The sequence below is a fragment of the Archocentrus centrarchus genome, chromosome 18, assembly GCF_007364275.1.
Source record: "Archocentrus centrarchus isolate MPI-CPG fArcCen1 chromosome 18, fArcCen1, whole genome shotgun sequence".
In the NCBI taxonomy this organism is placed as follows: Eukaryota; Metazoa; Chordata; class Actinopteri; order Cichliformes; family Cichlidae; genus Archocentrus; species Archocentrus centrarchus.
The window spans coordinates 15,626,409-15,649,444 of record NC_044363.1 but is presented as its reverse complement, the minus strand read 5'-3'; the positions used below and the strand labels follow the sequence as shown (position 1 = coordinate 15,649,444).

The 23,036-nt window shown below is 39.3% G+C and overlaps 2 protein-coding genes across 2 annotated transcripts; both read right to left on the bottom strand.

Moving 5' to 3' along the window:
- Positions 1-12,138: 12,138 nt before the first annotated feature.
- Positions 12,139-14,149, bottom strand: LOC115797024 (GTPase IMAP family member 7-like). The gene is made up of 2 exons (XM_030753506.1): positions 13,861-14,149; positions 12,139-13,040 (listed from the first exon to the last, which is right to left on the bottom strand). Exons 1-2 carry the CDS (start codon positions 13,865-13,867, stop codon positions 12,139-12,141), a joined length of 909 nt encoding a protein of 302 aa, XP_030609366.1. The 5' UTR covers positions 13,868-14,149.
- A 7,109-nt stretch (positions 14,150-21,258) lies between these two features.
- Positions 21,259-23,036, bottom strand: LOC115797023 (cullin-4B-like). The gene has a single exon (XM_030753504.1). It carries the CDS (start codon positions 22,531-22,533, stop codon positions 21,259-21,261), a length of 1,275 nt encoding a protein of 424 aa, XP_030609364.1. The 5' UTR covers positions 22,534-23,036.

The following is a 23,036-nucleotide window of genomic DNA, read 5'->3' as shown; positions in this document are numbered from 1 at the left end:
CACAGATGCAACAGGTAATGCATGTTTACCATGCAGTGTGTTAAATCCTCTTCACAGGCACACCTTGTTTGCACAGAGATTACATGATAAGTTCCTCCCTCTAACGTCCATTCCTGTAGGTGTTGCAATCACACTGGTGTTTCTGGCTCTTCAACCTGAACTGCTGACTTGTATAGGATATCTATACCAAAGTAAGGTGTAGTGATCGCAATATGAGGGGTGTCTCAAGACTTGTGTAGAAGAGCAGCATTTTGTGCCACAGTGCTGATTTGTGATTCAGTGAAGGGTGTTGTCTGTTGTCTGCAGGCTTCTGCCTGAACTACAAAGCAGCATTTTCCAGATGTGAAGCTTTATTTCCCCAAAATACAGATGCAGGAGTCAAACTGCTGAGGAGTCTGGGAGCGGAGTCTTTTTCTGGCTGGTGAGGCTGACCTGTGGGTCAGTCATTGTCAAGGTCATCATCAAAAACAGAACAACATCATCGCGACCAATTATTTAACTACCAAAGCATTTTTGATTCATTTTAAGTGTGTCTGAATCAACTTTTTCAAAGCTTTCCACAACCCCAGCTTTTTGACATGTGGGTGTAAATACTCTGTTACATCAGCGTTTGCATGCACATAGTTTAAATGATTTTTTGACACGTTGACAGAGCCTGGGAGAGGTACGTTTTTGCATTGCGCTTGATTTAGCTTCCATTACATGCCAAATGCACCTTTCAACTGCACACTTGCCATCACCTGTCAGCTCAAAGACAGTAAAAACGTCTGGATTGCTTTTTTTACTTTAAATCAAAAACCTGAAGCCTGAAACTGATCCATCACTAAGCCTCTGTACCACACAGCTGCTGCAGCCCGCCAGCGTGTTTCTACTACTGTCTGTGGATAAAAGCATTTTTTTATGCAAGTAATATTAACACATTTAACTCAGAATGTAATCAGAATGTAATCAAAAAAGAATGTAGTAATGTTTTAAGATTGCCTTTGGATAGAACAGGCTTAATTTATTGTCAGCCTACTCAACAGAAAAAAGCAGCATATAGCTTGTTTAAACATTTGATCTCGGAGGAGCTGAAGGTGTCTGAGAGCATGCGGATCGCATTACAGATCAGTTTCCTTATCAGATAACGTGGCACGTTCAGTATATCAGTTCTGCGTTGCAAACAGCCTTTCAGGAAACGAAACTGAGTTCCATCTTTGAGAGAAGAATACACAGAAAAGACCCTAACTTAGTCACATATGAGAGGGAATGTTTTTGTCTGCATGCAAGTTCATGCAAAAATAGGAATTCAAAAGCAGTGACTGCACGAGGTTTCAGTGCTGTGCTTTAATCTGAAGTTAATTATTAATATTTGTGTTAGTTATTTAGAGTGTTCAGTAAGTTGATGATGTTGCAAGTGCCATCTATCAAGCATCCAGCACTGTTTTAATAGAACTTTCAAGATTTTAAATATTTCCCAATATTAGTTTTTAAGGAGGTCAGATGTTTACATCCACTCAACATGGGCAGTTTAATGTTTAAATGTTATGAGAAAGGGTTCTTTACAAGCTTCCACAGGTGATGAGTCTGATGTTTTTGCCATAATCCTAGGCAACTTGTTCACGGTATACATTTTGCACTGTAATAATTGAGTTTTTTTCTATTTTGAAATCTGTATCCTTCTTGGCGGGCAGCACGGTAGTGCGGTAGTTAGCACTGCTGCCTCACAGTTAAAATACCATCTGGGAAGTCTGGGTTCGATTCCACCTTGGCCTGGGCCCCTCCCTCTCTCTGTGTGGAGTTTGCATGTTCTCCCCGTGTCTGTGTGGGTTTTCTCTGGGTACTCCGGTTTCCTCCCACAGTCCAAAGACATGCACTTACTGGGGTTAGGTTAATTGGAAACTCATTCCATAGGTGTGAATGGTTGTCTGTCTCTCTTTTTTGGCCCTGCGACAGGCTGGGGACCTGTACAGGGTGTACCCTGCCTCTCGCCCTATGTCAGCTGGTATAGGCTCCAGCCACCCCACGACCCTGAACAGGATAAGCGGAAGTGAATGGATGGTAGGTCCTTCTTGCCTATTTTCCTTTAACTTCCCATAGAAATAAAAGTATCTGAGCCACTTCACATTATATTGCCAAAGGTATACGCTCTTCTGACTTCACACGCATATGAACTCTCACGTCATGACTGTATGTGAGTCAAGACGTGCCGTATCTTGAACCAGATGGGCTACAGCAGCAGAACACACACACACAGCAAGGGGTGCACAATATGTAGTTAACTCAATGAATCATTGTAAGTATCATTCATAAAAGAATACAATTTTTGGCTTTTGGGAGATTTTGTAGGTTTTAATGACTTCTTATATATATACAATTTGTTCTTAAAAAAAAATTAAAAAATGGGGACACTTTTGTATACTGTTTTTGTGTATGAAGAACTTGGTCAAGCATAAAATGACATTGACAGAGATTGCATCTGTTTTGTTTCCTAAGATTATATCATCTTGACAGAGAAGCTGGTGATGATGGAAATTTTCCTTTTAGCCGTGCTTGAATTTCCATCCAAAAACAATGAACTTTGTCACATGAGAAGAAGATATGCTCAGTCGTTTCAATATCTTTCTCGCAAAATGTACAGTACAATTATTATCTTCAATATTAAAGTGTAACATGAGTAATTCTTTAGATGGGTAGATGTTATTCATAATTTTAAAGTGTGTCTCTTTTGCTTTGGGGGGTATGGGGAAAGAAAGATAGAGTTATCAGCAGGAGGCTGAAGGTATCAGCTGTCCAACAGATCGACATGAAAACATTGACTGCTCACCTTTTATGCAGCTGTTTTTTTTGCTAGAAGACATTATGACTGTTGACAGTCAATTTTATGCCAGAAATATGTGGTGCTCTGTTAGGCTGAGGACTCAGTGAGAAGCTACTGTGGGAGAGGGACCCAAAGCTTTGGCCCTGCAGTTACAACTATGGGGAATCCTCGTGTGCCACTGACACGCTGGTTTCCAAATAAATTAGCACTCATAGTGGCAACAATCTCAGTCGTGCATGCTTACATTTGAGAACAATTTAGTGCGCTGCTCACTGCACTAAATTGTTTGCCACTAATTTTGTTGTATCACTTCTGTGTGATTCATTTTAATAATGCTTCCCTATCAAATGAACCAAATTCAACAACACACATCCTATAAAAACGTGTCCAAATGAATACTGCAGTAGTAACTTAATTATAGGTGCAAAAACTGCTTGTGCTGACAGGTAGGAGAGATCCAGTCTTTGCACTTAATGAGGACCAGGCAAACAGCTCTCTCTGCCCCACACACCCCAATTTTCAACCCCCATCAGAAACATCTCTCTCTGTGTTCAGGGTCCTCTTAGAGAGAATAATGGATAAAAAAAAATAATTTGAGACTGCTGACATCAAAATAATGTCAGCAAATAACTTTTGCATTGTCCTGAGCCGCAGGATGACATTAAAATGAAGGATTGTTGCTTTTCCCGTTTTACTGATTGCTGATCACTGATGCACATCAGATAAGAAAAAAACCCATTTCTGAACTTTTCCCCTCGCAAATGCCAGCAACTTGATTAGTTAACGCAACTATTTTTGTGTTGTCTTTAGTATTCAAATCCACTGTCTTTTCTTTACCGATGCTCTAAAGATCTTTAATGAGAGCAAAAAACCATTTGTTTTTAATCACAGTGCATTTGTATGATTAACTGTGTAGATAATGTAAGAACGCAGGAGACTGAAAGAAATCACATTTTTTACTATGCAATCAAGAGATTATTAACAACTGATATCTGTTTTATACATTTTCTATATCATTTCTTGTGATTGTGTCAAAGCGACATCAGCTTATACAGTGTCATCATTCAATCCCTCAACCTGAATGTAGCAAATAACAACCACAAGATTTATGGGACACGGCGCCTTAAATTGCATAAACAGGCTAAAGCCTTCCTGAAGACTGATGAGAAACAAATAAAAACATTATTAACATAATTTATAAAGGTATCACATAGATGTTTTAATACTAGTTTTACTAAAAATGTATGGATTGTGTGATTTTTTTTAATTGCAGTGAGTGAATTGCCCACCACAAACTGCTTTGTGTTTAAATTTTTTTTTAAATTCTGCCCTCTGAAAGGGGCGCTCCAAAAAAAGTGTTCAGACCTTTGGACAAAATAAATGAATACTGTACATCTCTGCTTTTACTGTGATGGCAGTTTGTATGGGACTTTCCTGTGTTCATAATTCCATGAATGTTGAGAGAGGCAGTGTACACCCTGTACAGTCCGCCAGCCTGTCGCAGGGCCAACACAGAGAGACAGACAACCATTCACACTCACATTCACACCTATGGGCAATTTAGAGTGACCAATTAACCTAACCCCAGTAACTGTGGGAGGAAACCCACGCAGACACGGGGAGAACATGCAAACGCCACACAGAAAGGTCCAGGCCAAGGTGGAATTTCTTCAAGCTGTGAGGCAGCAGTGGTAACCACCACGCCACCGTGGATCTCCAACACCCCTGGCTGAAATGGAGCACCAAGACCATGACACAACTTCCATTGTGTTTTACAGATGGCTGTAGGGTGGCTCAAGACTTCTGCACAATGTCAAAGTTTAAAGACATTCATACTCATGAGAGGTCATGATTCCTTAATATAAGACTAAAATACATGATATCACATTTTTCAATATTAATATAAGTGTTTTATTGTCTGAAACAGACACAATAAGACCTTAGCCAAATGTCCTCAGCAGCTAACACATGTTTAGCTGTTGTGTACAGGTACATTTTTAATCCAAACCAAAATTTTCCCAGACCTGACCGGTATTTTTAAATATTTAATAGGTGTTGGAATGTGTTGCTAAACAAACATGAAGACTGCACTTCCTCCTCATTAAAAACATAAACAAATGGCTGCATGAGTTAGAGGAGTGGCACAAGGTTTATTTTTACTCTGACTTTGACTTTGACATGCTGGTTCCATGATCAAAACAATGAGTTATTGTACTTTGAGAGTTTCCTCTTTCACCTGAGAAAGAAGCCATGGTAGAACAAGACAGTGACATAGTCACATACCTGGAAAACATTTGTATAACTGATGTCTGGGCGTTTGCTTTTAATGTCATTGTAAAGCATAAATTTAGCGTAAAGTGGTGGTAGAGAGCTTGTTTACTTGTTCTTCCTGGAAACATCTGAGTCACATTTGTGGGGAGTTAACTCGGCTCTTGAGAGCTGTTGTCTAGAAGTAGAGCAGATTTGTATCCCAGGCAGGGTCGGCATGGATATGGGGAGCACCGGTTCATTTCCTGGTAACTTTGAGGGTTGTTTTCGCCCTCCGTGAAAATCCAGCTTGTTCAGCAAAGAGACTACATGTGCAACTCTGTCACAAACTGTGTATTTTCTCAACAAGGAAACCAAAATATTGTTAGACTCAGTCAGATAAAAAGGAAAGATGGAGGTGCGAGGGAGGGAGCCAATGAAAAGATGTGAGTAGAAGCTGGAAGATGAAACCCAGTAAAGAGTAGGTCAGTGGCCCTTTTTCCACCGACAGGTTGTCAGTGCCAGTGCGTACCAGGGTTATTATAGTTAACAAAAACAAACGAAAACTGAAATTGAAAAAAACATTGTCGTTAACTGAAATAAATAAAAACTCGAATTAAAAAGAAAAAACGATAACTAACTAAAATTATAGATAAAATGACCTTCCTTTTCTTGTTTGTCATTTTATTTAAAAGCCTTATGGATTGATCATTTTTCTGCTCTCCGAGTTTAAGCTGGGAGCGTCGTTGGGCAGCTGTGTGCGTGCGTGCTGCGCTCACCAAGCTGGTCAGCAAAGTAATGGCAGTGGTCTACCAAGAAAGCGGCAGAGTCCCATGTGGAGTTTCTTTGAGTCCGATAATACAGATAGAAGAGTGTTTTGTTGTGAATGATGAAAAATGTATGGAACACATCTCAGTGAGGAAAAAACACCAACATCAAAGTCCACCTGAGAAGCGCACACAAGGCAGCTACGGAAACCGCTCTGAACCCACACTCCAGTTTCTTACACCTCGCCCGGTGGTGTCTTGGGGTCGCTGTTGGCCCTGGGGTGGTTTCCACTCGCCCCATCTTCAGAGGGTGGGTAGCTATGGATGAATGTGTGTCTTTGTGTATTTGTCACTATCTTTGTGAGTATGGGTGGGTGAGTGAATGTGTGCTTACAGTGTATCTATGTTTATATGTGTGTGGGTGAGTGTGTATGTGCATGTATGTGTATTTATACATAAATGTGTACATGGGTGTGCTTGCGGGTGTGCATGTGTGTTTGTATGTATGGCTGGACCTGGGTCTGGGCCTGTGCCTTGCCTCCTGGCCACTCCTGCCGCAGGCCTGTGCAGGGGCCTGGCTGCTGGGGGGGCTGGCTTCTCGTTGCCTCGGGTTCTCTGGGGGCCCTTGCCCCTTGGCTGGGGGGGGGGGGGGGGGGGGGGGGGGGGCTCCGTCTGGGACCTCTCTCTCCTGTCTGCTGGGGTGGGTGTGCGGTTGTCTTTGTAATGAGTGGATCTTAGTAGGTCTTTGTAGGTCAGAGCTGTGGCATTCTGCCCTCATTGGTAAGTACATTTCATGACACAAACACATACACCAATGTAATAATAACACAAAATGGTTGGTTTGTGTAACCATGCTTCTTCTTTTATTTTGTTTTCCCCACACAATATTTTGCAAATATTGTCAATATCTTAAGTTTAACAAGTGATGAACTATTTGGTTTACTTACTTACGCTCTTTCCTATTTCTTTTTTCTATTTTCTCTTTTTTTTTTTCTTCCTCTTTCTCTCTCCCTTTCTCTTTTCTTTCTTTTCTTTTCTTTTTCCTAAGCCTGTCAGCTCCAGCACAATTTGTCACATAGCATGTTAAAAATAATTCAAATAAGATAAAGGGTCACACACTACTGTAACAAGAGGAGCCTATAGAGAACCTATAGAGCTCATCTTGAAATAGCAAATATGTTTGGCACAACAGTGCATTCAGATCACAGTCCTGTTTGCAAGATCTGGCAGACATGACAGGCTTAAAAAAAAAAAAAAGAAAAAAAAGAAAAAAAAAAGAAACCGCTCTGAACCGACGTAATCTGGCATTCACCTCCGGAGAAATGTTGACATCACAATGTTGCGGCCAAGCAGCCGCAACATTGTGATGAACCTGTTCCGTCCTCGTGCGTTTCCGGCCACTTTATCAGTGAGAGAATAACAATCAGGAACAATCAATATAAGGACTCACAAATGTCAGCAAATTCCTGGAGGGAGCTGCTAAAACTGTCGGAATCGACGTGAGGGAATGAAGAAAGTGAAAAAACAGGGACAAATATGTTTGCAGCCAAAAAAACTGAGCACAAAGAGCGAGGACTTTTTTCCAGACGAGGACCCGACCACACTCATACGTAAAGGATCAGTTCACAGAAGCGTGGTGGAAACACGGGCCCATTCTTAAGTGTTTTGCCAGTTCATTGAAACCGACACAACCACTGGCACGAGCATCGGCACCTCAGCGGTGAAAAAGTAGCAAGTCTAACCCAGTGGTTCCGGAAGTGTGGGCTGCAGCCCCCTTATGGTTTGGAAAGGTACTGCAGGTAGGCCGCAGAAATAACAGAAATTCAGGGCCGCAGCACTCTTGACTTTGGGAAACGCTGGTCTAACCACTCAAGCTAAAACAGTCTGTTTTACATTGTCTGTGAATGTTGTTGCATGTAAAATTAGGAGTCTGATTGTTTGCATGAAAAAAGGCAGCTCAGATGACGTCCTGGCCTGAATTACAGTGTCAGTCACTGCTTGTAGTGCAAAAATCAGCTTTACTTTTTCACTTAGTCAATTATCCAAAAGCCATCCCAATGCCATTGAATTTGCACATATTTAGTCTGCAGCTGGAATCTTGGAAAAAACAGCAACAACTGTGATTTATTTTTATGACAGCAGCAGATCAAAAGTCAGGAAATAACCAAAGTCAGGAGGATTTATTCTCTGGGAAAGATTTGAAAATCTGTAACAAATCTTGTGCTGAATCATCACAGAGATGCTGACATATTTCAGTCCATGTTTTTCAGATCAGTGCATGGCTAAAATAGAAGACTGATCTATATACTGCATATTTGTGCTCTGTCCCTCCACAGCTTCAACAATTCTCTTTTCACAGATGCCAGCCAGTCATCTGTCCATGTGTCCCATTTCAGGGCCACGTGAGGCATTTGGTACTTCAAAAGCTCCTTCATAGGCAGCCTTGCTTTGACCAAATTTATCACAACTGCTGTATAATTTTGCAGTCCTCAGGATCCCACAATCTGTCATACTGGAGACTATTGTTAGTGTAATTGTCACAGAGATATCTGCATTTTGATGGTCGCCAGGATAGTGAAATGACGCAGTCTGGATTTCCTGTAGTGCGTCTGTGACTGAAAGCAAAACATGCCAGAATGACAGGGTGTTGTCAAATCTACAGTTAAAAAATGTTTTTAATCCTTTACTGTCTGTCTGAAGCAATGCTTTACAGCTGACAGGAGCTGCATTGTCTCCAAATGCTTTCAATCATGAGGCACTGACAGCACAATGCACAGTATTCATTTCTCAGTGTTTGTTCTTCTCAGCCTGTTTGTCACGTAGTCCACATACTCAGAGCTTTACAGGCAGAGCAGCAGAGGTGGCAAAAGAGTAGACATTCTGTACTTAGGTAGAAGTACAAGTACTTGTATTCAGCTTTTACCAAAGTATTTTTTAAGTACTGATTCAACTTCTGTACTCAAGTAAAAGTAAAAAAGTAAAGGCTCTGAAATGTACTCAAACTAATAAAGTAAAAGTAGCTGTTTGGAGGACGTTGCTACCAGCTATTTTTGTGTAATGCTAACTGAACCTGCTATATTAATGTAATAATATAAAATAATATTACAGAAGAATGCATCCCCTACACTGACAGCATACAGGCTGTATAAATGTTGGATTCAGTGAATAAATCTCAGCATCAACAGCTTTGATTCAAACTCATCTCTGCTGCGCTGTAACCTGTAACTCTGACCATGAACACAGACACTGTGCTCCAGTCCAACACAGAGCTTTACTGTAAATACAGTAGAGCAAGCTGACCTTTTTATCACGCACTAAAGTGTATTTTCATACAATCTTTGAATTACATAAAGTCAGAATACCTCAGTTGGTTTTGCAGTCTTTACTTTTAAATCTAACCTCTCTTCTTCCTCTCCTGTCCTCTTTCTCCATCTCTGAGTGAACCTCTCTCTTTCTTTTTCCTCCCTGAAATACAGCAGCTCTTCTTTTAGCTAGCAGACACACTGTGTGACAAACTGCACACACTTTGTGTGTTTGCTGATATTTGTTGAGCATTTGGAAATGTTGCATTAAAAATTCCCTTTATTTTCTAGCTAGCTACATGCTGGAAGTACCGCGACCACAACAGCTGCCCTCGGACCGGCCCACTGTTTATAGCGCTATAAATGATACATAAATTATATGAGTTTGCCTCTTTATTCTCTTTGTATGCAATAAGCCCCAGTGATGGAGGATACGCTAGTACAATTCTCTCTTATGTGTTATTATTTCTCCATTTAGGCTCAGATTGTTTGATGTTTGACGGCGCACTGACCGGATATGCAAACTTTTCTCAGACGTGTTAAACCTAAAGTAACGAATCTGTTTGAAAATGTAAAAAGTAGAAAATACAGAAATCTGCGTAAAAATGTAAAGAGTAAAAGTAAAATTTTGTCAGAAAAATAAATACTCAAGTAAAGTACAGATACCTGAAAAATCAACTTAAGTACAGTAATAAAGTATTTGTACTCATTACATTACTCATTAGTGTACAGTTGCTGGTCATAAAATTAGAATATCATGAAAAAGTTGATTTATTTCAGTAATTCCATTCAAAAAGTGAAACTTGTATTTTATATTCATTCATTACACACAGACTGAGATATTTTAAATGTTTTTTTTTTTTTTTCATTTTGATGATTGTAAGTGACAACTAATGAAAACCCCAAATTCACTATCTCAGAAAATCAGAATATTGTGAAAAGGTTCAATATTGAAGACACCTGGTGCCACACTCTAATCAGCTGTCAAGTCAGTAGTCTTCCCCACAATCATGGGGAAGACTACTGACTTGACAGTTGTCCAAAAGACGACCTTTGACACCTTGCACAAGGAGGGCAAGACACAAAAGGTCATTGCTAAAGAGGCTGGCTGTTCACAGAGCTCTGTGTCCAAGCACATTAATAGAGAGGAGAAGGGAAGGAAAAGATGTGGTAGAAAAAAGTGTAAAAAAAAAGTGCTCTCATAACACCTGAGCAGTGCCACAGATCAACTCCAATGCCACGCCGCATTGCTGCAGTAATCCAGGTAAAAGGAGCCCCACCTAAGTACTGAGTGCTGTACATGCTCATACTTTTCATTTTCATACTTTAGAGTTGGCCAACATTTCTAAAAATTCTTTTTTTGTATTGGTCTTTAGTAATATTCTAATTTTCTGAGATACTCAATTTGGAGTTTTCATTAGTTGTCACTCATAATCATCAAAATTAAAAGAAATGAACATTTGAAATATCAGTCTGTGTGTAATGAATGAATATAATATACAAGTTTCACTTTTTGAATGGAATTATTGAAATAAATCAACTTTTTCATGATATTCTAATTTTATGTCCAGCACCTGTAATTCTCTCTAACATGTGAAAGGGGAGAAACACAAATATAAATAATCTTGATTCCTTAATGAAAAGCTGAACTTCACTCATTATTGTGAATCTGTAACTGACTAAAACAACTGGAAGGGCACAAATAAAGGATCATGAAAAGAGCCTCCAGAGTCATGTGACAAATGCACTGCCTAAATGGGGAAAATTGCGTGAATTTAAGCAGCTGAAAATGGCACTGTTATTTTGAGGCAACACATCTCAGCACAGCAGAGGGTTAAATAAGAAGCTGTGAGATAACAAAACACAAAAAAGCTAATTTTGTTTCAGTTCCTCATCATGTCCATTTATTTGCACACACACACACACAGAGGTAAACAGTACAAATTCTATGCTTGGTCTAATGCTAAACAGCAAAAGGTTGTAACATGTTTAGATACAAGATAAAGAAGCGCAACACACACGACATAGGAAAATCTTAAGTGATTACCAGGGTCATAATAGTTTTGGATTTTACATTATAGTTTAGTTTTAGTTAGTTTTTACTTCTTCCCTCTAATTCAGTTAGTTTTAGTTATCATATCTAATCAGGTGCAAGATTCAAGGCGCAAAAGTGACTATTGTGTAATGAAAACTCGACAAAAGATACATTTTAAAGAAAAATATTCAACAACCTACTGTTCACAATACAGCAGCACTACGTGCTAAATGTGTGTAATATTAAGGACACACATGAACATCAACGGGGCATAATATATATGAAAATCAAAATAATTGGGATTTCTAATAAAACAGATAGATGGTAATAATCACTGTATGTGTGACGATGTTTGTGCAAATGTTCATTTAGACTGGCCCGCCCAGGAGATAGGCTCCATACAGACACTAAGATCATTACAGTAAGAGATTGTCAGTGCAGCAGGCTGAGAGCCAAAATCTATTATTGACAACAGAAAGAAAAAAAGAGAAACACTCAAACAGTTAATAAGAGCCAGAACTGATTTAGACTGTGTCAAACAAGTAAAGAAAACAGCCGTGAAACCACCAACTTACAGCAAAGAGGGTTTAAATCTGCAACTCGTTCACTAACTCAACTTTAAAGAAAGTGACAGCAACGATACAAGTGGTGAAATTCTTCTCCATCATGAGCCTGACTTTAGTGGATGTACAACATACAAGCAAAATAAACTGGTTTCAGTTAAAGTGTGATTTCTGATGTCGGTTTTGGCAGTTTGAAAATCAAACATATCAAACTCAAATTGAGAAAGAGAACTGATAAACATTTGGTAAAATACATATCATACAGATCCTGGCCCAGCTGGGATGAGTGGATTGTGATTGACAGCTTTATCTGATGAAGAGGATAAATCTTTGTGTAGCGCTGACCACCATTCCTTTCTAAATCCAAACCTTTCCTTCATTTACACACCAGAGATTACAGACAAATAATTCAACCTATCCAGAATTACTTATCTTTTCTGGGTGAACCCTTCTTTGAGGTTCCACTGTCAAAAGTTTCAATGGTTGTTATTAATTTCATTCCAGTGTCAATGGTATTCGTCACAGCTTCCAGTACTGTTGGTGAACTGTATCCAACAGCACCACCAACAGCACTTCCAGCTATTCCTCCAATGACTGCACTCCAAACTGATTTATTGGCACCAAAGAGTGCTCCCAGCACTGCTCCTACAGTGAAACCAGCTAAACTTTTCAGAAGCATTTCAATGTTCCACTGATCTTTCTTCACTGCCTGAAGCATTTCATTGGTGTAGCAGCCTCTGCTGTTTTTGATCTCATCGACAGCCTTGAGAAGCTGCTTCACTTGGAACTGGTTACTCCTGTAGTCACCGTGATTGGTGTTGTTCCAGCGTTTATTATCAAAAACATGACACCGGCCACCACACTGCTTCACCAGATCACTCAGATCTTTACTTTTACAAACAAAATCCTTGATTTTCATTCCTTCAGGGAGGTCATCACCATGTGTGAAGACAATCACAGCGTGCTTCAGAGCTTCCTCTGAGAAACATTCAAGCATTTTCTTGATGACCTCTTTCTCCTGATATGAGTATCTTCCCAACTGGAGCACGATGAGAAAAGCATGAGGCCCTGGAGCACACTCTTTAATACATTTCACTACCTCAAGCTTCAGCTCCTCTTCAGACATGTTTGTATCAAAGAAGCCAGGAGTGTCAACCACAGTGGTGCGTACGCCACCAACAGTTTTGGTTTCTGTTTGACATTCACTTGTTTCGGACTCTGGAGACAGTTTCACCTTCAGCAGGCTGTCTCCCAGTATGGTGTTTCCCAGGCTGCTCTTCCCAGAGCCTGTTTTTCCCAGCAGGACAATCCTTCTTTCATTTGACCCTAGAAGAGAATGATATTGTTTTCTGTTTGTTTTGCTTTTTGTAGTCATACTGATGGTTCTGAAAGTTATCATCTGTACCAGTACTTATTAAAGTATTAATAAACTGTTATTAAACTATTAATTCCACTCTCTCCTGAAGTATTAGATAGGACTCACTCTTTAATGTTTAACCAGTTTGTACCCTCCTATTTCGGCATCCATTCAATGCAGTCGATGAGGTCATTTTGAATTAACGAAAAAAAGCATTTTTAGATTAAAATATCTGACGTTTATACATCACCTGTTTTAATTAATGTTTTGTGATAATTGTAGTGTATAAAAAGTAAAATATTAACTTAAAATACATTCAAGTAATAAAAATAAACATTAAGAAATAAGAATAGCAAACAGAATATCAACATTTATGAATCACTAATAAGTTTTGACTTTGTTTTTGTTATTAACCCCATATGTTAGTTTAATGCTGCTTCTCAAACAGGACAGATGTAAAGAACTGTTCATTCAGACTACTTTGAGAAGCTACAGTAGAGAGAAACAGAGAGAAATGAGCAGCGTGGCGCATTTCAGAAAATGGTGGCACCATTCAGTCCCGTGCAATAAATACATTGTCAGGAAGAACATTATGATCCACAGCATCAAAGATAGTCCACTGTAACATACATTTCAACACCCTACACACTTAGTCAAATTAAGCAATGCGCAGCATTACCAGAACCCAAAAGGCTTTGTTATTGTTCTCATGTCCCCATGTGAGCTCAAAGTTTAGTACAACAGTGTTAGTGCAGAGCAACAAAAAGAAGTAAATCACTCAAAACTCACCATCCATGATGAAAAGAAGTGCAGATTATTCAGTTTAATGGCAGGTTTTGTGTCGCACTTTGATTCTCTGCTGCTCTTTGTGCTCTCTGCGTCACAACTTGTTTGACGAGTTATGTTTCACTTTTGTTTTGACTGCAGTGAAATGGGGAACACGACACTTTTCTTGCAAATTTATCATCCTTGTTGAAGAGCTTCAAGAGTTTTTCAAAGTCTGTGATGTTCATATTATGTTCATCTCTGTACTGCAGCTCCACAAGAATCCACTGAATAAACATGTTTCATGCTAAAAAGACTTTAAACTCATGTGATCGTTCTTTGAACTTCTTACTTGGGATGTTTATTGCATTTGTAACATATGGAGGTTCTGTGGTTTTAGGGCTTCAGTGTTTTTCTGTCCAAAAAGGTTTTAAGAAAACATTTTGGCCTTTTTTTTTAGTTTATTATCTCCTGAAAGCAGGATACTGTTGTGGTCCCTGGTCTGATTTCACGGTTTTGAGTTTATGAGCAATACTTACATTTTAAAATAAAAATAAGCAACCACTGGCAGTCATACATGGAAGGACATGTGAACAACGGGTTTGGTTTCTCCAGGCAATTCTAAAGAAATATGTTCTGTAAAATATCTTTATTATATATATTTGGCAGTTAAATGTGGTTTCCCGGTGCTGCCTGAGCATCCTGCAGTTTCGGTTGCCTACAGACAGACACCACACACCTGTGCCTTTTTTTTTACTGTCCACCCGCTACTGCACCATGTCCTAAGAAATTAAACTCTTGCAAAGATACAGACGTGAGTAGGAAGACGCTCATCCCAGGCTGAACAGCTTCAGCGAGGATGAAAAGCGCACGGTGAGCCGTCTGATGTCAGGAGATAAACACTGCAGACAAAGAACCTAGAAGACCCAGATATCAGTCACATTTCTTCATCCCCCAATCATCTAAATGGCTATTTGAAGAACAAGTTATGCTAATAGATTAACAGTAAATAAATTAATATATTTAATATATTGAAGGATCAGAAGATTTGCATGTACATGGATTCAGTTCAGAAAATCACAGGCCACAAAAGCAGTTAGCTGTAACCAACTTCCCCGAGAAGAGTGAGATTTCTATGCTAAACTTAACACTTTATACCATCACTAACTGCAACCCTACTGGTTTAACAGATGGGGCGGAGCCGTGGTTTAAACTTGGCCTTCCCTTGTTGGTGCACAGGCTGGTCCCAGCCTCTTGGCATGAGCTTCTTCCAATCAGCGATGAGAGTGCCCTGAAAGAGGAATCACGTGCCTACTCGCCCTGTATGGCAGGCCGTTTTTTTTTTTTTTTTCTTCATATAAAGCCTGTCATGTCTGGCAGTGTTTGCAATCAGAATCGTGATGTGAATGCACTGCTGTGCCAAACATATTTATTCTTCCAAGATCAGCTCTATAGAGTCTCTATAAGCTTTTCTTGTTAATGTTTGTGTTTTTATTTTATTTATTTATTTGTGTGCATATACATGTAATTCCAGTTGACAGGCTGAGATGGCAGGCCGTTTTAACATAAAATCCGTTTCATCACACTTACATTCCAGATATCTGAAATTGATTTATGACTAGACATATTAGTAAATTAAAATATCTCTATTTATATTTTGACTAGACAAAATACCTATTTGAGATATCACTAATTGCATTCTGACTAGTAGAAATGATGTCAGATTTACCATTGAGTTGAATGGAGGCTTAAATTCAAGATATCTTCAATAAATTACTATCTGAAACACATATTTCAGATATCTACAATTAAATTATGACTAATCATAAAGTAAATTTGAGACATCTCACTTTTTGTTCTGACTAGTCATAATTCTAATTAAAGATATCTTGAATGACGCCATAATTCAAGATATCTTAAATGTATTTTTAGATAGGAGATATATAGTTTCCACATCTGTCTGCACTCTACTTTTCTAATTATAATTACTGCTTCAACTACTAATTATGGAATAGTTACTTTGAAAAAGTAATCTGATTACTGATTACTCATTTAAAAGTAACTTAGTTACTTTACTGATTACTTAATTTTAGAAGTAACTAAGTTAGATTACAAGTTACTTTATTAGTTACGTTCAACAGTTGTCAGTGTTGTGCCAAAAAGTGATCATCTGCCAGAAAGTGATTTTCGGTGTTTGCCAAAAAATGATTGCCTGTATTTAAACGACTGTAAATGACTTGTTGACCAATAATCTGTGAAACGTGTCAAACATATCTCTCATGAATGATATCAGGTCATTTTGAGTGAGAAACAGCATTTCTATCACAAGGTAGAAGCTGCAATCAGTTTTTGGCAAAGTGACTTTTGTATATTTGTTTTTTTTTTATCAAGGTAAAAACTGTCATTGACATTAAAAATGTTTTTTTAAACAGAAATCTGGCTAACAAGGCTGCAGAAATTACAACAAATATAACATCACAGTTCTATAAAGATATTTTAAGTGGCCAAAAAGCACTGGATTGGTAGGTTATTTCTTCATTTTATATATAACACCTTCATAAATCATGCTGACTGCACTCTATTTACCAATATAAGCAAAGACATTACACATAAAAGCACACAGAAACATCACTTTATGGCACAACAACCCCCGCCACCCCAACATAAAAATGACAACCATGAAACGAGGGTGAGTCAACCGTGTTTAAGGGCAGCATTTTCTCTACTACATACTCTTCTACCAACTTCTTCAACTCTCCCCCACTTTCTGGTTTTGTACTGAAGTCCAGCTTTTGTTGTTTGGGTGCTGGGGGGCCTCCTGCATCAGCTCTCTGCTTCGCACCACCTGCTGGGACTTGCTCTGTAAGTTTGACTGTGCTGTGCTGTGCTGCGGCTTCAAATGTTTCTATAAATTTGACGTAGTGTTTTTGAAGCTAGATAGCACTTTGTCGCTAGCACAGAGTGATATTGTCATCTTTAGCTGACAAACTCAAAATACTGCCTGTATTTCCAGCTAGAAAATACAGGCAGACGTCACTCCCCGAGACTCAAGAAGAAAGCAAAAATATATCTTTGTACTGAGGAAAATTACAAAAATAGTAACACACAGTGACTTGGATAAGTTATTTTAATCTGATTACTGGACTGCAAATAGTAACGCGTTAAGATTACTTGTTACCAAAAAAAGTGGTCAGATTAGAGTAACGCGTTACTGACATCACTGTTTATTGCCTGCACATTACCCTTAGCTTTATCACCATGTTCATAAATCATTTACTAAAAAATCCCAACACTGACTGCAGGAGGAGTTACAAAAGGATTTTTCATCTCAGTTATTTAATATTTGAATGTGGTCAATTTCTGATATAAAATACCGACTATTTGTATGGGGAAATTGATTGAAGCCACCCTCCACAGGGACAGATGACAGGAAAGTCTACAGATGGCAGCAGAGCATATCACATGAGTAAAATAATTCGAAAATAATTGAAATTTTAGATCCAGTGACTCAGGCGGGTGTTTGTGCTGCTGATGCTACTGTATCATAATTGCTACAGCTGCGAATTTTCTAAAAATAATGAATGCACCTACGAGCAGCACTACATTAAAAAAGACTTTCACTGATGTTCTTCCTGCACATTTTTTAATAAATGTGATGATCCTGGGGAAAAAGGCTGATGATTGTTGGTGTCTCTTCAGGATCTCGGTGGTGTAGCAGCTTCCTTCATTTTCCTTCATCATGTCCTCCATTGTGTTGCACAGCTGTGTCACCTGGAACTGGTTGTTCTGGTATTCATCCTGCTGGTCGTTGTTCCAGTATTTATTGTCGACAACGTGACAGCGACCGCCGCACTTCTCCACCAGATCTTTGAGACGCTTTTCTTTTCTGATGAACGCCTCAATTTTCATCCCTTCAGATAACTGGGAGCCGCACGTGAAGACAACTGCAGAATATTTAAAAACCTCTGCAGAAAAATATTCCTCGATCTTTCTAATGACATCCATCTCCTGCTCGGTGAATTTTTCCACTCTGAGCACAATGAGAAAAGCGTGAGGACCAGGAGAGCACTCTGTGACGCTCCTCTGTATCTCACTCTTCAGCTCCCGCTCCGACATTCCCGGACTAAAGAAACCAGGAGTGTCGATCACGGTGAGGTTTCTCCCACTGACAGATCCACATGCTGCTTCACAGACTGCTTGTGAGTCAGAAAAATGTTTGATTTTAAACACATTCTTTCCAAATATGGTGTTAGCCAGGCTGCTCTTCCCAATTCCAACTTTTCCCAGCAGGACGATCCTTGTGTTTGGCACTAGGAGAGAGAAAACAATCACTATCAGCAACAATTATTATTTACTAATGACATTTAAACGTGTCAGAAAATATCAGTGTAAATAAATGAGAATAGCAGTAACTTTTTGTGCTGTGACTGCTTTGTACACGACTTTTGGGGAATCAGTACAAAGCATCTTGTCCCTCGTGTACTCAATAGATTCATAAGAGGAGAAAAGATTCAAAAACAAAAACCATCTCATATCAAACAACACCAACCGTCTGGATCCAACTCATCACAAGCCAACCATAGTCCAGAGTTTAAACTTTTAAAACCTAAATGTCACATTTTCAGTTCTACATCCTGTGTGAGCAGGGCCCTCAGATGGTCAATGACAAAGATAAACGGGCAACCAATTCAGTGGAACTCCAGCATAGCTTTATTTACATATGCTAAAAAGCATAAATAGTGCAGCTTAAATTCTACAAATTTCTTTAATAAAGGAAATGAAAATGCTTTAAAAGATAATAAAAAATAATCCCTTATATGGTACACTGTTATTTATTTCTGATCAATGCCATTTAAAATTAAAACATGAAAGTTTGTCAAAAAAAACAAAAAAAAAACACATTCTAAGTAACCCAAAGCTCATGGATACAACAAAGATGCTTTTGAAAACACGTGAAAGGGGAGAAACACAAAAATAAATAACCTTGATTCCTTAATGAAATGATAACCATTATTGTGAATCTGTTTGTAACTGACTAAAATAACTGGAAGGGCACAAATAAAGGAGCACTACCTAAATTGAGGGGGGGGTGTATTGCTGTATCACAGCACAACTGAGGGCGTATTATGTTAATTTAATTAGCTTGAAATGCCAGTGTTACCTTGAGGCAACACACCACAGCACAGCAGAGGGTTAAATAAAAAGCTGTGAGATAACAAAAAAGCTCACTTTGTTTCGGTTCCTCATGTCTATTTATTCACACACACACACACACACACGCACACACACACAGAGGTAAACAGTACATTCATGTGGGTCTAACTTATGTTCAGTGTTCAATATTGTTGACGCAGAATGGCTAAAAAAAGTCTAACTCACCATCTATGATGAAAAGACAATAAAGAGTGAAGATTATTCTGATTAATGACAGATTTTGTGTTGTCTTTTGCTGTTTCCTCTTTGTTGTCTCAACTGTAGTTTGGTTTCACTTTTGAATATAGCAGCAGTTCAGCAACCACATTTCCTGTCTTCTCTACTTCTTTGTTCCAAGCGCATACATGGAGCAAACACAAAACTAGAAAGCATGCTCGGCCTAATGCTAAACAGCAAGAGGTTGTGATTCCTGTACATGTTTAGACACAAGATAAAGACGTGTAACACACATGATATAGGAAAACCATGTGAGAAAGTGATTACTCCAATGTATACAGTACCAGTCAGAGGTTTGGACACACTCTCCACTGGTACTGTACCTTAAAGTCTATTACTAAAAAGCAAACCTCAAAAATCAAGAAGGTAATTATAATGAACACACACTAGAACAATAAAACAGGAGATCAAGAAGACTTGAATATCAGTCAAAAGGTGCTCTACAGCACAGCATAAAATGTAAGAAATATTAAGCAGTATTAGCCTTTGTAAACAGGAAATGATAGATTAATATATGTGTTTTTGAATGAGCTCAAACGACCACTTTCTGATATAAAATACTGACTTTATTTGTATATGATCAAATACACAGCATTAACAGATGTCCCACTGGACAGATTTCAGGACAGCCACACACACTTAATGCCATAAAATTCAAGGAATTCCCAGATTTTTCCTTCAAGTGTTTATTGTGAAGGAAATCTGGTTGGGAAAAAAATGGTTGCAAAACATATGAAGTCAGCAGATTAATTTGAAAATATTTGCTCCTGCGACTCTCTTGGTCACAGTAAATTTGTTTCTATTCGATATTTAGTCATCGGTTCATCAGTATTGAGAAGAACAGTTAGAGTCACCATCTTTTTAAGGTGGAATTGGCGATGCTGAAACTGGCACTGATTTGGACTGCTTGTTGTTGAGAAAGTGATTGTTTGCAGACATTCATGTTACACTGAAGAAATGCAATTTAAATTCAGCATTTAAAGTCATGTTGAGTTTCAAAAATTGCAGAAATGAGTCAGGCCTGCAGTGCTTTATCAAAGTCTTCATTCTGTATTTTGCAGACTAACAAAATCCTGGGGCAGGTTCAAATTTGGTGCCTGCTAAGTTACCTACGTTGCCCGTACATACTTTTATTAAATTTGTTTAATGTGCAAACAGAGAATGTAAGATTGCATTCACAGGGGGCCGATAAAATGAGCATAATATATATGAAAATCTAAATAATTGGGATTTCTAATAAAACAGATAGATGGTAACAATCACTGTATGTGTGACGATGTTTGTGCAAAGTTTCATTTAGACTGGTCCACCCAGGAGATAGGCTCCATACAGACACTAAGATCATTGCACTAAGAGACTATAAGTGCAGCAGGCTGAGAGCCAAAATCTATTATTGACAACAGAAAGAAAAAAAAAAGAAAAACAATGGAAGAGTTAATAAGAGCCAGGACTACGAAGGAGTATTAGGGCCACATTTAAAAAAAAAATTAAATTGTGCATTTCGAGAATAAAGTCAAAATTTCGAGAATAAAGTCGTAATTTCGAGAAAAAAAGTCAAAATACTATTTCGAGAATAAAGTCAAAATTTCGAGATTAAAGTCGTAATTTCGAGAAAAAAAGTCAAAATACTATTTCGAGAATAAAGTCAAAATTTCGAGAATAAAGTCGAAATTTCGAGAAAAAGTCAAAACGTCAAGACGTCGTATTACATCCCACAGGCCATGAAATTAAGTGAGGAAAGTGACCACTACCTGCCAGAGTGTGAACATTAATGAAGAGAGAAGGTAAGTGAAGTGTTCATGTTGTATTGTTGACTGATAGCCACACGCGGTATGTAAATCTTGAGTACAATGCTATTCCTCCGCTCATAATCTCCCAAATAAAAAGTGACAAGCAGCCAAAATCTACTGGCCAAGCTAGCTAAAATTGCAAGATGCTATCACAGACGGTACACTTTGTTTTTATTAGTTGTCATCATCTTAAACTAATTGCTTACTTAGGCCAGTAGCCCATAGTGAGGATGTTCACAGTAAGTTCTATGTTGCTTGGCTCACTCTGGTTCTGCATATACTGTTTGAACTGGATCATGATGTCTTTGGACAGCTCCATGTCCTTGAACATCCCCTCAAGCTTGCTGGTAAATGCCGCTCCACATTCGTGTTTGAGCTTGGAGAGCATGGACTTCTCAGCATCAACAGAAGCACTCTTGCCAACCAGCAGACGCTTGGCCAAGTCCTTCTTATAAAAAGCTTCAAACACATCTTTTCCGTGTATGAAGCGGAATATTATCATTATCTTGTCCAGTATTCTCTCTAGCTCCTCCTCTGTAGCCTCCTTGTTCCCAGCTCTTAACTTAGAATCCACATATTTCGCGATAAGCTCTGCAGGCTTGTTGGGCCTCTTGTTGATGAAAGTTTCAAATGCCTCCTTCATGGCATTGATGAAGCTCTCATTGCGTGCAAAGCAGCTCTGTGCTACATTGTCCATCTTGTCTTTGAAGTCCAGCAGGTCTTGTACCTGCATCAGACGCTGTCCCTCTGCTGCATACAGACGATTGGTCTCAGTCAAAAATCTCTCCTCAAAGGAGTCTTTGTAAACCTGCAGGTCTGACAGCATGCCCAACAGGCTCCGAAGCAGACTGCGGTCTACAGTCTCTCCATTTCGCTCCAGTTCAATCTGCTCCAAAATGCCCTCCACTGTTCGCTTCTGAACGGCACTGTCGCTCACAATGTGGGTGCGAAACAGCTCCAAACCAGTGTCCCAGATGGAGGGTAGCAGAGAGTTCTGAAGCACATAGGTACGATCCAGGAAGAGAAAGATGCTCCGGATCATAATAGTTTGCCTACAGTGGTCCTGCCAGCAACGATTCATTCGCTTCAGGAAGGAAAGGTTGTCCAAAGACTCTTCTCTGAACTGGTGGATCTGGGCCTGCACATGATCTTCACAGACTTGCCGTAGCTGCTTGTACAGAGTCGGGGAGACTTTATACGAGCACAGGTTCTCCACTGCCTGATAGAGCTCCTCCAGGTTGTACTTGATGGAGGTGCTGTTCTGGATGGCACCCACCGCATCTCTCAGCTTCAGCCACGTGTCCTCAGTGTAGTTCTCTGCTAGTTTTGGCCTATCTTTGAAATTTTTGATCACTAGTTTCTTTGACGTGCCGGTTTTTCCTGAGGCCACAGCGGAGGTCCTGGCCATCCCGTTGGCGCTGTGCTCCGTTATAGCAGTGAAGCTGGCCCTCTTGTCCTGTCGGGTGTCCTCTGCCATTATCAGATTAGCGCTTTGGCTTAACGCTGTATAGTTCAACTGTTTTGCTAACTTACTGCTGGGGCTGTTTTTATTCGCTGTCAGCGGCACTCCCTCTTTATTGAGCTACTTGTCTTTGGTTGACAGCACAGGCAATCGCTAGCCTATTTAAAACACATTCACAGGCAAAAAAGTGACTTAACGGGAGATGAATTAATCCGAGAACATAACTACATCCAGCTAAGTAAACACACTGCTAGCTAACATTATGTTATCTGAACCTGCAGCACACTTCAGCGAGCAGTTTGCGTCTTCTCCCCAGAAGCTGTAGCTTTACAGGCTAGTCCATGTCCCTGTCCACTACTTACAGGCTTCCACGAGTTTAATTACTGTATTTTGCGACAGTAAACAAACCCCTAAAAGCGGCATAGTTAGCGCTGACATAACAAACCCATATTACTGCTGGCTTTTTTTCACCATGAAGCTAGCTAGCACAACAAAATGGCTTTTCTCAGACGGTTCAG